The 13,535-nt window shown below is 34.3% G+C and overlaps 1 protein-coding gene across 4 annotated transcripts in view; it reads right to left on the bottom strand.

Annotated features, from left to right (window-relative positions):
• Gcn2 (eukaryotic translation initiation factor 2 alpha kinase Gcn2) overlaps positions 1-13,535 on the bottom strand; it is a 239,244-nt gene that overhangs the window by 171,603 nt on the left and 54,106 nt on the right. For 3 of the 4 annotated variants that reach the window (XM_081730836.1, XM_081730839.1, XM_081730838.1), the window contains exons 8-9: positions 8,233-8,396; positions 4,335-4,457 (exon numbers count right to left, since the gene is read on the bottom strand). In XM_081730836.1, coding sequence (XP_081586962.1) covers positions 4,335-4,457; positions 8,233-8,396 — 287 coding nt within the window. The remainder of the gene's footprint in view (positions 1-4,334; positions 4,458-8,232; positions 8,397-13,535) is intronic. The other variant, XM_081730837.1, reaches the window with a different exon arrangement.

Below are 13,535 nucleotides of genomic sequence, written 5' to 3'. Positions count from 1 at the left end.
TAAGCAACCTACTCGCAGCCACTTATTTTTCCGACACAAGTTCGGTCTACACCCATCCATACACTAAATACAAAATCATTTTCATGACTTTGTAAAAAGAGGGCCTTCTCCGTGTTCAACATGTATCAGAATGGGCTGTCAAAGGCTCCCTAATCCTCTTCTCTTGCCCTACGAAATAACTGTTCTCGTTTGGTATAGATTACCCGCCTAGCACCATCTTCCTTCGACTTTTACCATATTCCTGAAATACTCCCGATATTACAGACAAAGTTTTTTTCTTACTATGAACGCAAGGCAGCAACCTAATCAAATCTAATCCAACATGAGCCTCTTATATCCCTTCACAACATATTCAGTGGAAATCATGCCACTCACATGCGCTCTGTATGAAATAAGCAAATGTCGAAACACATGCAATTTTCGAGAAAATCGGCCATTACAACCAAGTTTGCGCCATAATTACGTACCCATAGAAGAATGCAAGGGCCAAGTTATGCTGGTTTCCATAAACTACATATGGTCAACTACAAACTAGCTGAGAATCAGCTCATTCCAAGGGGAGGAGGCCAAAATCGGCCCTTATCGAAACCCCTCCTTTTTCTTTCAATAGTTCGTACGAGTTACATATATAACCTACAATTACACTTTCCTGAAATGTTGATACAAGGGAAGAAGTTGTGCATATATATATATATATATATATATATATATATATATATATATATTTGAATCAATAGAATTTGACAGGATTAGTCACAGTTATTGTAATTAAACAGAAAATTCAATGGAGGTAAACATTCTACACATGATATAGCGGAAGAATGGGCATGTACATGTACTTTAGACCCATTTTATTGGGTTGATAATGATAACAGCAGATTATTCAAATCGCTTTCAGTCTCAATAATGAATATCAATGTTGCATTTATTAATAAACTATATAACCTATATGTACAATAGGAATATAAGCATAAAGCAGTCTCAAATACAAACCATCACCAACTCCCAAAGCTAGTATCAATCTATAATTAGAGAAGTATTGAGGCATTAAAAAAAAAAAAAAAAAAAAAAAAAAAACTTAAAGCACACATAACTACTTTACAAACATTATAAGCATAAATAGTACAATCGAAGTATGTATTATTAAAATAAATAAATAGTCCTACCACTGTCAACGTTCCATTCATAAGGATTTTATTTTAATATCTATCTATCTTTACGAATATACGGGCCCAAGAGAAACGGGAATGGGGAATGGCGGAAACTTCATAACGAGGAACTGCGTAATTTATAACATTTACCAAACACTGTTGACACTCATCAAGTCTAGGAGACTCAGGTGGGTAAGTCATGTAGCCAGAAGGAACGCTTTCAAAGATTTAACCGGAAATCCAATCGGAAAACGATCATTAGGAAGAACTAGGAGCAGATGGGAAGACAATATGAAGATGGATCTCGCAGAGAAATAGGAATACAAAGTAGAGACTGCATCAAATTGACTAAGGACAGAAGTCAATGAAGAGCTTTTAAAGTTTTGAGTGAAGGCTTCTTTTCAATGCCTACACACTCTGTGTAACTAATATCTTTAAATTTGAAGAAAACTATACATAAAGAATTAAAGATGCATCGTGGAAGTTGGATAATATACACAGTAGAGAATATACGAGTAAGTTCGTCGGGCCAGATAACTATATGAATGTACAAACAGCAAATTCAAATTTCCAGCAGCATAACACACACGGAAATATTTCAATTACGGGATAATTACACAGGAAAATGAAACAGATAATTAAAATTTCAGAGGGGAAACAGGTAGTATAGTTATTGTTCGATTTTATGAAGTTAATGTGAACACTGTAATAAAAACGTTTCCCTCTATTGTAGTAAAATTCCGAAATATGATAATATTTTCATGGTTTTCTTTACTATTTTCTTACCCTGGAAGAATCCATATAATGATGCATTGAAACAGTGAATTACTTTTGTAAACTTACAAGCTTCTACACAATTTAGACACGCATGAAGCCCGTACAAAATACGTCGTAGGGAACCAATTTAGTTCCTACAAATTATAAATGATATATATTTGAATTAATTGATTGAGTACAAGCCACGTGGTCTGAGTGGAAGAGTGTTGAAAGAGTGGGGGGGTATGTGGCTATTCCGGAAGCGAACTGGGTAGCGTAGTGGTTAACGCATAGGCATGGTAGGGCGAAGATCCCGGATTTGAATCGCGGTCCAGTCATATACTTTTTCACTCTCTGTTCTGTGTATTAATTTTTTACACAAGTCATAAAAGATAGTTCCGGTAACTTTATCATTCTATGCTTACTATGTTTATGTTTATCGTATAGCGCTGCTTGTGTATTGTATCAATGATATATAAGAAATTATCCCACTTATCTTTCATTCTTTATTTTTTATTATTATTGTTTGTTAATTTCTTTAATTTTCATTTCCTATCTGTATAAAACATTCACTTTATTTATTATTTCTTCGCCTTCCTGTATTCCTATCGATCCACTCATTTAATTAGTTTTCCCTTTCTTCATTAAACTACTAAATCACTTTCAGCTTGGTAACACTATAAAGTAACACGTGACCCTACATTCCAATATGATGCCAATCTGTATTTTTCTCACTTCCGTAATTTCTTTTCTCTCTACAGATTTTCCTCCCTATTTGATAAAGCGATAGCGTTTATAGTACACTCTTTTCGTGGTGCGACTTTTTTTTTTTTTTTTTTTTTTAAATTTCTGGTAATTCATTATATATACACGTATTTTACTATTGCTATTGCAGTAGATAGTATTCGGGAAGCGTCATATAAAGTAATGTGTCTACGATCTATACTGCTACATTTGGTTCTGGAATAGGCGGGGGAAAAACTGAATTGCTTGAATTGCTATTTATGGAACTTCCCTCAATAGTAGGAACACTCATACATATACACCTGTACATATATATACATAAAACTGGATGAAAGAAATATGGACTTAAATAACTAACGGGAAAAAATGTTGTTCAAAACTTGCAATTTATCCAAAAGAGTAAAGTCTTGCAAAATGTTTTATTTTCTTCTTTCTTTTTTTTTTTCTCTCGAATTGTTGAAGGATTGGAGGTAAACCTTAACTTTTATTTATTTATAACAAGAGGATTATTCAGTATAGCGCAGCAATAACGAATATGTACAAGAGATTCCAAACGCTAATATTAATTTCATCCATCAATTCTACTCAATTTACAATTATTACTTATTTTTATTTTTAAGCCTACACTTTTTAAAACTTTTTTGTGGATCTGTCTTCGCAGAACTGTATTCAGTAAAAAGAATTTATTAATTTTTTTCTTACAAATTAATGTACAGAAGCATAAGAATGTAAATTAATGACTTTTAAGGTTAAGAGGATATCTAATTTTTGTTAAGATTGCACGTATAATAAACCATCACCATAAAAATACTCTGAAAATTAATTTGAATAAAATGGCCGCATTTCCATTGGTCAGCAATTTCAATACTATCTTAATTACCAAATAAAGAAAAGGTGCGAACCGATTGCAGAAACAAAGGAAATACATTACATTTATGTCCACCACATATCACACAAAATATGTATCTCCATCCATCACCCCCATTACATAAGCATCTAATTCTAGGTATGTAAGTATTATTAGTCTTTCTTTGAAAGCCAAGTCCTTCATGTGTAAGAGCACAAGAAGCAGAAACACCTCTTCGTTTCTTTACAACCTTAAACAACCGTAAAGGTTACATGCCTACAGGTGTAAATGAAGAACTCTGAAGAAGGAAAAGATGAATTCCACTAGCAGAGTATTTAAGAACTGCCAAACCCAATGTTCATCCCAATCATACACTGACACATACTCAACGATATTCTCGTTCACCTTTGGTACGTACGGTGGTCCTGCGTTATATACATAACAAGAGAGAACTGTTTGGAATTGTAGGATAATAGTTTCTTGGCATTAAGTACTTTTATGGTCAACACACAAACATTTTTCCCCACACATACAGCTTTCCTTAATATAGAATATGATAAAATTATCGTGTTTATTGCTAATATCGATTATTTTCTATAGATACAGAAACGAATTAATGCTTTTTAAAGAAATACCAGGTACAAACATACAACACAATATCCCCAAAAATACAACCACCTGACTAACAAGGAATAGGAAATCTAAAAATTCAACACTATGCTCCCAAAGCAAAGTATTAAAAAAAATGGTATCCCGACATTTGAATATCAAAATAATCCCACAGCAGAGCTTCACTGCAAGTACAAAGTGAAGGAAAAAATAAACAACCATGCAACCTGAAAATTAACCAAGGATTGGCACATTCTTCGAAGGCTCACTGTGTCTATTGAACGGCTACTCGGGAAGCTTTCACAACTAATGGAAGAACTCTCCAAGGTTGGTAGAGAACTGTCAGAAACCTGAGAGAAATAAGGCAAAACTAAAACACAGCCATATTCTTCACTACGCATGCTACTTTGAATATATATATATCTATATTTATATATACTACATAGTGAGCACGAACGAAGGTGGATAATGAAAGTATAAAATAGTAGATAAAACTTATCGCTGAACTGATCAGGAACAAACTCTGGTCTCCCATTCATTGGATGAATAATTTACACTACGTTATCACCAGCAGAGTCAGTATTCAACTTTTTGGGCCTTACTAACAGGAACAGGTAACTACTGGTTTTCATTTATATATGTATAACTAATATATTATTTTCTGTATATTGGATTTCCAAAGGGTGATATCAATAAAAATAAGTAACTACTCCTGAGAAGTCCTGCTCGAGAATCGGAGTAACTACACCTGGAGTAATCTCCTCCCTCAATTTTGTATCAATAAAACAAGCCACTACTCAGGTCTAGTCTGCTCCAGATTTATGAACGTTTTCTCGCGCTTGCTCTGCACGTAGCATTGAGTCGTATCAATAAAAGAAGTAGTTACTCATTTCTCCCTTCCGTCGCGTGGTCATTTCGTTGTTTTTAACTTATGGCGTAATATCCTAAACGCCATGGGAGGGACAAGTAACAACGACAGTTTCAATTAAAACGCATTTGTGGATATTATAAAAGTTCCAGTGGTACTTTCAAAGTCACAGTTACCAGAAAGTAAACGAAGGAAAGCCGAAGCTTTGAAGGCAATTACAGTGAAATGCAACGAAATATCAAATACATCTACAAATGAGACACAAATCCAAAAGAGAATCTTTAATATCCGAGCGAGCATTAAGAAAAAAAAAACTAATTTGAAAAAGAAAACGGGAAATAAGAAAGTAATACTGAAACCACGAGAATGAACTTCTTGGAACTGATGGATGTTGATTGGAATCCAGCAATATCAAGATTAGCACGACAAGTGCATATCACGTGTTGTCCAAGGTCTTTGTAGATTGTTTGGCTTTAAGAACGAAATCAGACACTTGGTCCTTTTGTTTCCTTTTTTAAATAGTCCAGCCAGTCACGTCATAAAGCACATCCATCTGATTGCGTTTTCCACACCATACATGTCCCCTTTCACCTTGGCATAAAAAAAATATATATTCTCATGTATACACCCTTCCTATCAGCGTTGAGTTGAGTTGGTTTTGAGTTTAATGTCCTTTTCAGTAGCGAGGCTATATAAGACGAGACCCACTGAGTAACTTGGAATCCGAACCATATGAACTCCAGCCGGGAATCGAACGCGGGTCTCTCATACCAAAGGCATGTACGCTATCCGCTTAGCCACGAAGGAGCTCTTCCTATTAGCGTATTCGTCTCCAAAATACTAGGTTTCTTTATTGCCACGTGTTTCTAGTCAAGTGCTCCGATAGCACCCGGAAATGTATATTGTTCTTGCCACTCTGCCTTTGCTGTTTGAATATTACACACACCTCGGGAAACAATCAATTTTCAGATTTCGCAATAATCGCATCCATTACACTTGTAGTAGTCATAGACACAGTACTTTGAGCCACAACAGAATCCCCTGACATTCAATGCAGACCTGGAATCCCGGATCACTCACGTAAAGCAAGAAAACCCGCATCTTTTCGTCATTACGTAGTGCACCACCCCAAATTTCCGTTGATTCTCCTAAAAAATGTTGTGCTAACTACTTTACATTTTCTTTCATGAACCTATATTTTTTGTAATCTCCATTTGCAACATTTCTATGCAATTTATAAGTTTTACTACATAGCAAAACAATCATATACTCTGCCATATTTTGCACGGAGTCACCTATTTAGCTTGCTCCACAAATTTGGAGAAGTTACTAGCATCACAGAAGAGTCTTGATTTTTATTGATATCAAACGCGGAGTAGTTATTCGGCTCGAGAATAGAGGTGTGGTTACTTCAAAAGGGCGGGGCTTCTCCGAGGTCAGCCGAGACGAATAGTGCTCAGTTCTCTTTTTATTGATACCAATGCGAGTAACTACTTCAAAATTGGGCGTAATGAGTAACTTCTCCGTTTTATTGATATCACCCAAACTGTGGTATGAATAAGTATCGCAAGACTTATAGAACAGCTATCCGGCTGTCCGTAGCGAGAAGTGGCTTTCTGGAATCGTTTCAGCGTTTCAAGAATAGATTGCATCTACGCCCTTGACCCTCCCCCCAATTCAAACCAGAAATTGTAAAAAATCCAGTTTTGATGTTGATTGCCATAGAGTAAAAATGGTAATACATAGCGACATGCGGTTGACTGCAGTAGGATCAGTGTTCCAAGAATAGATTCCTTTTGGAATCAAGGAGCTACAAGGAGTTGCAATCACCATTAACTAGCAGTACCTACGTTGTACATTTTGGGAGTTAAAATATTCACAGCAATTCAATCAAATTCAGAAGATGGATGTTGAAACTTTGTTCAAACACCAATTGAATTAATAGTCACACGACAGTTGAGACAATAATTTGCATCATTACTGGAATAATTTTATTTTATATCTCGTCAGTTTCTTTGTACACGGATTATTCACTGAATATTGATTAAACTACATTAATTAATTTTGTGAGTATAAACTATTTTATGATAAAGTTACTAATTGAATATAAAAAACCTTTCTTGTACACTTTTGATTAATACACTTGGATTACATTTTTAATTATTATGGTTATTTACGTAAGTTATTTTGTTCTATACTTTCTAATAGCTAATTCCCTAAACCATTTTCCGAGTTAAAGGAGAGCGCATTGTTTATTAGCCACATGCCTTTGACAAATTTTGCCTTATGTTCTAATGTTGTACAGTAATTATCAAGAACGGCGTGAAGAGGGATTTAACCAACTAGTCAAGACTGTATCATAGGTGTCGAATTTTCAGCACAGTTTCAAGCTGCAAAATAAACCTTTTTAAAAATAAGCACGCTACCACTGATACTACGAGCTAGACTGTCTCATAAGAAACATTACGGCTACACTACTATTAACATTTTGCATAGGAGAATATGGGTTATTTGCCAAAGAATATTTTCGAACACGTTCTGAATTTCCGATTGTATTCAGCTCTCAAAAATTTAATGCTGATGTAGCTAATGTTTAGCGACTACTTGGTTTGATAAACTATTGTATAGTCATAGGAGACACAAACACAAGGATATATGCGAAATTAAAAAAAAAAAAAAAAATCATATAAAAATGCGCTATGCTCCACTATCGATATTCCAATTATTTAGCTGCTCCGAACAACCTTGGCGTTTACAGTATTATAGGTAGGAGCTCTCAGTGTAACCAAAACTCTCTGAAGGTGCTGGAAAAATCGATCGTGGTCTTCATTTTCCGTATATATCAATCGATTCAACCGTTAAAATATCCACTCAAAATACTATTTAGGCTTATACAAATATAACAGACATTTCTTGTAGTACAGCCTAGGTGATCCAAGGCCTAGAGCTCTGCTCTAAAGAGCGAAAATGCTGACTGCTGTTGGGAGACTGGGTAACATAGTGATTAATACACCAGCACGTTAATCTGGAGACCGGTTCGATCTCGGTCTCAGCTGTAATTTTTTTCTTAATCATTCAATACGTCTAGTGTATTCTATGGCCAATAATCATTGACCATTATTGTTGTAACAAAAGAATTCTACAAGAAGAAATTAGAGCCACCGAAAGATACAGAATTATATCATTCTCATTTTCAAATGAATATCAAGCATTATTAGTGAAAACTTGTTGAACACTGAGTAATTTGAAAATGTTACCTGTTTCATATAACTTGCTGTATCACTGGAACAACTATTTTGATCTTTGAAAGTCACTTTCTTCCCTATTTGCTTACACTTTAAGGCCCATTCAGTGATTGCTAACAATTCACCAGTTGTAATATCTACTCCAGCATACACCACACTACCTCGGTGACTGTGTCCTATAAAATAAACAAAAATAAAATACGATATTAACAGTTGCTCGTAAATCATCTCGTTCATAAACAAGAAATTTCAGCAATCTATCGTGGCTTGCTTAATATCAGGTAGTATAAAAGGCGTTGAGCGTTTTGTACACGAGATGAGGTTAGTGTCACAAATCTCGGGGTATATGAGTTGCAGCGGATCAGGCGTAACATCATTTGACATCTGACCGTTGAAGCTAGTACTGAATATAAAATGTTTGAATCTTTACAATCAGACCTAAGATATTGTGCTGTGAAAATCGAGTTAAGTTTTTCACAAACTGCGCTACAATTTTATTTACAATTTTATTTCGATACGAGTGTAAATGCTGCCAGGCCCGTGTTCGATGTCGAAGATGCTTCTCGCGGCGGATGACAATTATTGAAAAAGTGGTTAATATTCTTGCAAAAATAACACAAGACTGATATGTAAGCAGCCATGGCATCGCCAACTACCGAAGTATACGTCGCCAGTGTTAAACCATTTGGAGAAAGTTGACTAGAAAAAGATGCTCGATGTTTGGATGCCATATGATCTGACTCGATCGAATTTCTATCTATGAACCTCTACTGAAATGTAGCGAACTCAAGCAACTTATGAAGTGACTGATCGACGAAAAGAAGATAATCTATGACAACAATGTGTGAAAAAGTTCGTGGTTGAAGGGGGGAGACGCTACACAGTCTGTGGCACAATGACGACCAGGAAGGTTGTGCTGAGTGTTTGGTGGAAATGGAAGGGTATTTTGTATCATCAGCTGGTGCCGTCGGGAAGAATGATAGATTTGTACCTGTACTCTCGACAATTAGCGTGAGTATACCTACCAACTCAAAAGAAGCAGCTGGAATCAGTTAACATAAAGATTTGCCGAATAGCACGCTAACAATATCATACCACATAATCTTTAACGACCAGTCAGAAATTAAGAGAATTCGGTTGAGAGGTTTTAATGCATCCACTGTACAGCCCGGACTTGGCACCGTCAGACTGACATTTGTTTTAGTCTTTGCAAAACTCTGAATACTGTTAAATTAATTTCAAAAGAGGTCTATAAAAACCACGCTTTTTTTTTTTTTTTTTTTTTAATACAAGAAACCATACACGTTCTATAGGAAGGGGATTATGCTGTTGTCAGAAAAATAGTAGAAAGTTAACGAAAAAAAAAGTATTTGATTTCATAATGTTATTTTCAAATCTCAATAAATGTATTCGCAGTTTTGAATTCCAAAGACTCAATAGTTTTAAGACATTTCATACATTATATCGGTTGAATCATTGGTTGGATGGATTGAAGTTTAGTGTCCCATCCACCAGCGACACTATATGAGACGTGACTCTACAACTTAACGTGGGATTCTAACCACATGAATTCCCACCACAAATCCACGCACCTGGTAGATTCATACAGCACCGAACCACCCCGCTGCAATATTCTCATTCGGTGAATGTGCATACTACCTACCCGGAAACAAATGTAGAATCGTTTTAATGGTATAAAAACACAAAGCTAACAAAATCTTTTTTTAAAAAAGAAACATATTGTTTCTTAACAGATTATCATTATATTGCGAGCAGTGATAATGATTAGAAATAATGTAAGTAAAAGGATAATAGTCACCGCAAGAAACAAACCTTATCTCTAGGAAGTACTTTCGAAGAACATCGTCTTCATCGTCAGCCTAGGCCTAGGCCTAGGTTAGGTTAGGTTAGGTCTTCAATAAAAGCAATAAAAAATAGAAAATAATAACAGCCCCAAAAGCAGAAAATAATAATAATAAAGAGTTTAAAAGCGGAAAATAATAATAAAGCACTTAAAAGTAGAAAATGATTCATTACTGTTATCTATAAAGAATTTTGAAGTCTGTGCGAAACCAAACAAATTTATCAATCATTAAATTACCATTCAAGCTAATTTTATATTAGTTATTACCTTGTTTGGCTTGACACACATTACAAATTTTTAATAGATAAGTAATTAATTATTTTGTGTTTTAAGCGCGTTATTCATATATTTTCTGCTTTTAACTCACTTTTATTATTTTCAACTTATTAGCGCTTTTATTGAAGTCGAGTAATACTGTTTTTTAAAATTATTTTATAATTTTTAGTGCGCTTTTCAAGTCGATTATTTTTCTCTTCAGTTCATTTAATTTTTCCATTTTTTCGTTATTTAATTTTTCCATTTTTTCCAGTAATTTAGTTAAATACCTAAACTAAAGGGAACAGTACCCACAGTAATATTGAGGTAACCTGCGCTCACTTTTGTGCTCTTGGGTCTCTGGCTCAAGTGCCATGGTCCCTTTCTCTGGGATGCAAAGGACCACTTCTTGTATTTTGGAAATAGTCAAGAAAAAAAAATGGCACGGTAGTATAAGACCGGGGTATGTACCTCTGTAAGTTTGGGTGTTCATCTCGTTCTCTTTTATGCGTAAAATAATGTCAAAAATTCGAAGTTCAGAGGTTTTGACCTATCTTATTCTCTTTGATGAGGTTTTACCACGTTAAATAGTTGTGTGGATGAATACCTGGGTCAATGCTTTTCATAAGACATTTATACATTGATGCTTCCTTTCAGAATCTAGAAGGGTGTACACAGAAACGCCCCTTAAACACAGGAATTGTCAAAAATAAAATTTGGTCAATGTTCTCTAGGATATATAACTATAAATTTGGGTAGTCTTTCTTATCTCCTTCTGTGGGTAAAAATTTGCCAAATATTAGTATTGCCACGCAATTAGGGAATTATTAAAAATATATATATTGATAAATGTACCGTAGGAGTTGAATACATATTTCTGTAAATTTTGTTGTTCTTGCATGTCCCCTTTTATGGCTAAAAAATTGTCAAAAATTCAAAATGTCGAGGTTTTTGACCTATTATTATATGTATCCTCTTTGATAAGGCTTTATTGTAGTATATTTCTACATAGGTAAAGAGGTCAATTCTGTTTCATAGGATATGGGTACATTATGCTTCCTTTTACAATTTGGGAGGGATACATTGGCTTATCTCTTGAATTTGGGAACTGTCAAAACATACATATTGGTAAATGTTCTCTAGGACTAGAATGTAAGTTATACTTCTGTAAATTTGGTTGGTCCTATTTATCTTCTTTTGCAAGCTACAAAATTGTCAAAAATATGTTGTCAACAATAACACCTGATACTTGGCGAGAATTTTAAATTCTGGCAGGGAAAATTTAATAGCATAAAGCGTGAGTTTTGAATGTTTTGCTTAATGTTGATTAAGATAGATTGGCACATATTATATAAAAATAGAATGTGTTTCATTGGACATCAGTACCTTGAAACACTCTTCTTAAATTTCGGGAGCAGTACATTTGGCTCACCCTTAAATTTCGGAATTGTCAAAAAATAATATTTTGCAATCGTTCTCTAGGACTTGAGTAGATTTGGATGGTTTAAAACTTGTGTGCTTTCATGGGTAAAAAAAAGAAAGAAAAAAGCCGAAATTCAAATTTGTGGATAATGACTTAATGTATCATTTTAACACTTTGAAACTTGCGGACAAATGATAGTCTAAGGCAGGTATGTCAAACTGATTTCTTATATGGGGCCATTTAAAAATTATTTGAGATGTCAGCGGGCCGCATGTTACGATATTTTATATATATATTTTAATTTATTAATTATTTATTTATCGAAAATAAATAGTGAGACATAAGCGGGCCGCGAGTTTGACATGCCTGGTCTAAGGTCATTGGTGCAATCGAATTGGTTGATCCATTACCTCTGAGTTACAATGCCACACTTTGAATCTTAAGGATTGTAGTCTAAGACTATTTGTGGAAATTTTCTTTCGTGCAATTTATCAAAAAATAATGATATATAATATTTTTTCCCCACTTTAAACTTTCGGATTTGTAGCCGTGATGCATACAAGTCTAATTAGTGGAGAATTGTGGTTAGTGAATTCTTATTGGTTGACCACTACTTCGAACTCCAAATTTTGGATTTACGCCTGATAAGAAAGTATTGTAACCTATTGATGCACACAACGATTTTATATTTTGAACTCATTTTGTCATCTTGATACTAGAACATTTGTTGCTGTAAGCTTATTGCGAAGAGCTGGCACACAGGGTTTTACTACATGTGTTATGGTATCAATTCATACATGTGTTATGGTTTCAAGAATTAACTGAAAAAAATAACATCCTGAAAGGAATATTTCGCAGATTATGGTGGTTTACTGATTGAGGGCATTTACCTTTACAGGGCAGGTTCACAAGTTCAAACTTTTCTCGTATTACGTTCAATTTATTAAATTTAAAAATTGTATCGACCTTTTCTTCTTTTACTTTTATGTACAAAATAAGTTTTCAAAACCTACAACATAATAGGTTTCTAGTTGACCAAACATGATAAATTTGGTAGGGTCAGGACAATAATAAAATTATAGAACTGACGAAATATGTTGTCAATAATATATCACTCCCGACTGTTGGCATGCGGAAAGCGTATTGACCACGTGAGAAAATTGCAGCGGGACAGCTCGATGCTATATGAATCTCAATCACCCACTATATAGCAAGGCGAGTAATACTAAGAAGGTGTAGTCTAACAATTATGATTTCTTTGCTTATCTTCTTTTTCTATCCATGGCCTAATGTAGTTCATTGATCGAGCTACTAATCAATACTTACTTTCAATACTATTGATTACTGTATATTCCACTGACGTTTCAAAATTATCCTCTTAAAATTACGAATCCTATACTCACTCTCTTTATTATTTAGAAATTAAAAAACAGTATCATCGCGTTACAGAATGCATGCTGTTTAAGTTAGAATTTCATTGGCAGAATTGATAACTTTTTGTTATGTACCAACAAATTTCAGTTCTTTAAAATTTTCACAATCGCATTTCTTCAAATCACATGAATTAATTTTAAAATATATGTTTGTCTTATTATTATTACCAATAATAATAATAATAATAATAATAATAATAATAAGAAGAAGAAGAAGAAGAAGAAGAAGAAGAAGAAGAATGTCTAGGAGAAAACTTATCAGAGTTCATTCCAAGTCTATATTGGAATATTGACAATTATCATATTCTTAACAGAAATCTATCATCTTATAGGCTAGTTA

The sequence above is a fragment of the Thermobia domestica genome, chromosome 11 (genome assembly GCF_964235325.1).
Source record: "Thermobia domestica chromosome 11, izTheDome1.hap1.1, whole genome shotgun sequence".
NCBI classification, from domain to species: Eukaryota; Metazoa; Arthropoda; class Insecta; order Zygentoma; family Lepismatidae; genus Thermobia; species Thermobia domestica.
Note: the sequence above shows the minus strand (reverse complement) of the source record. Positions and strands in the feature narration are given on the sequence as shown.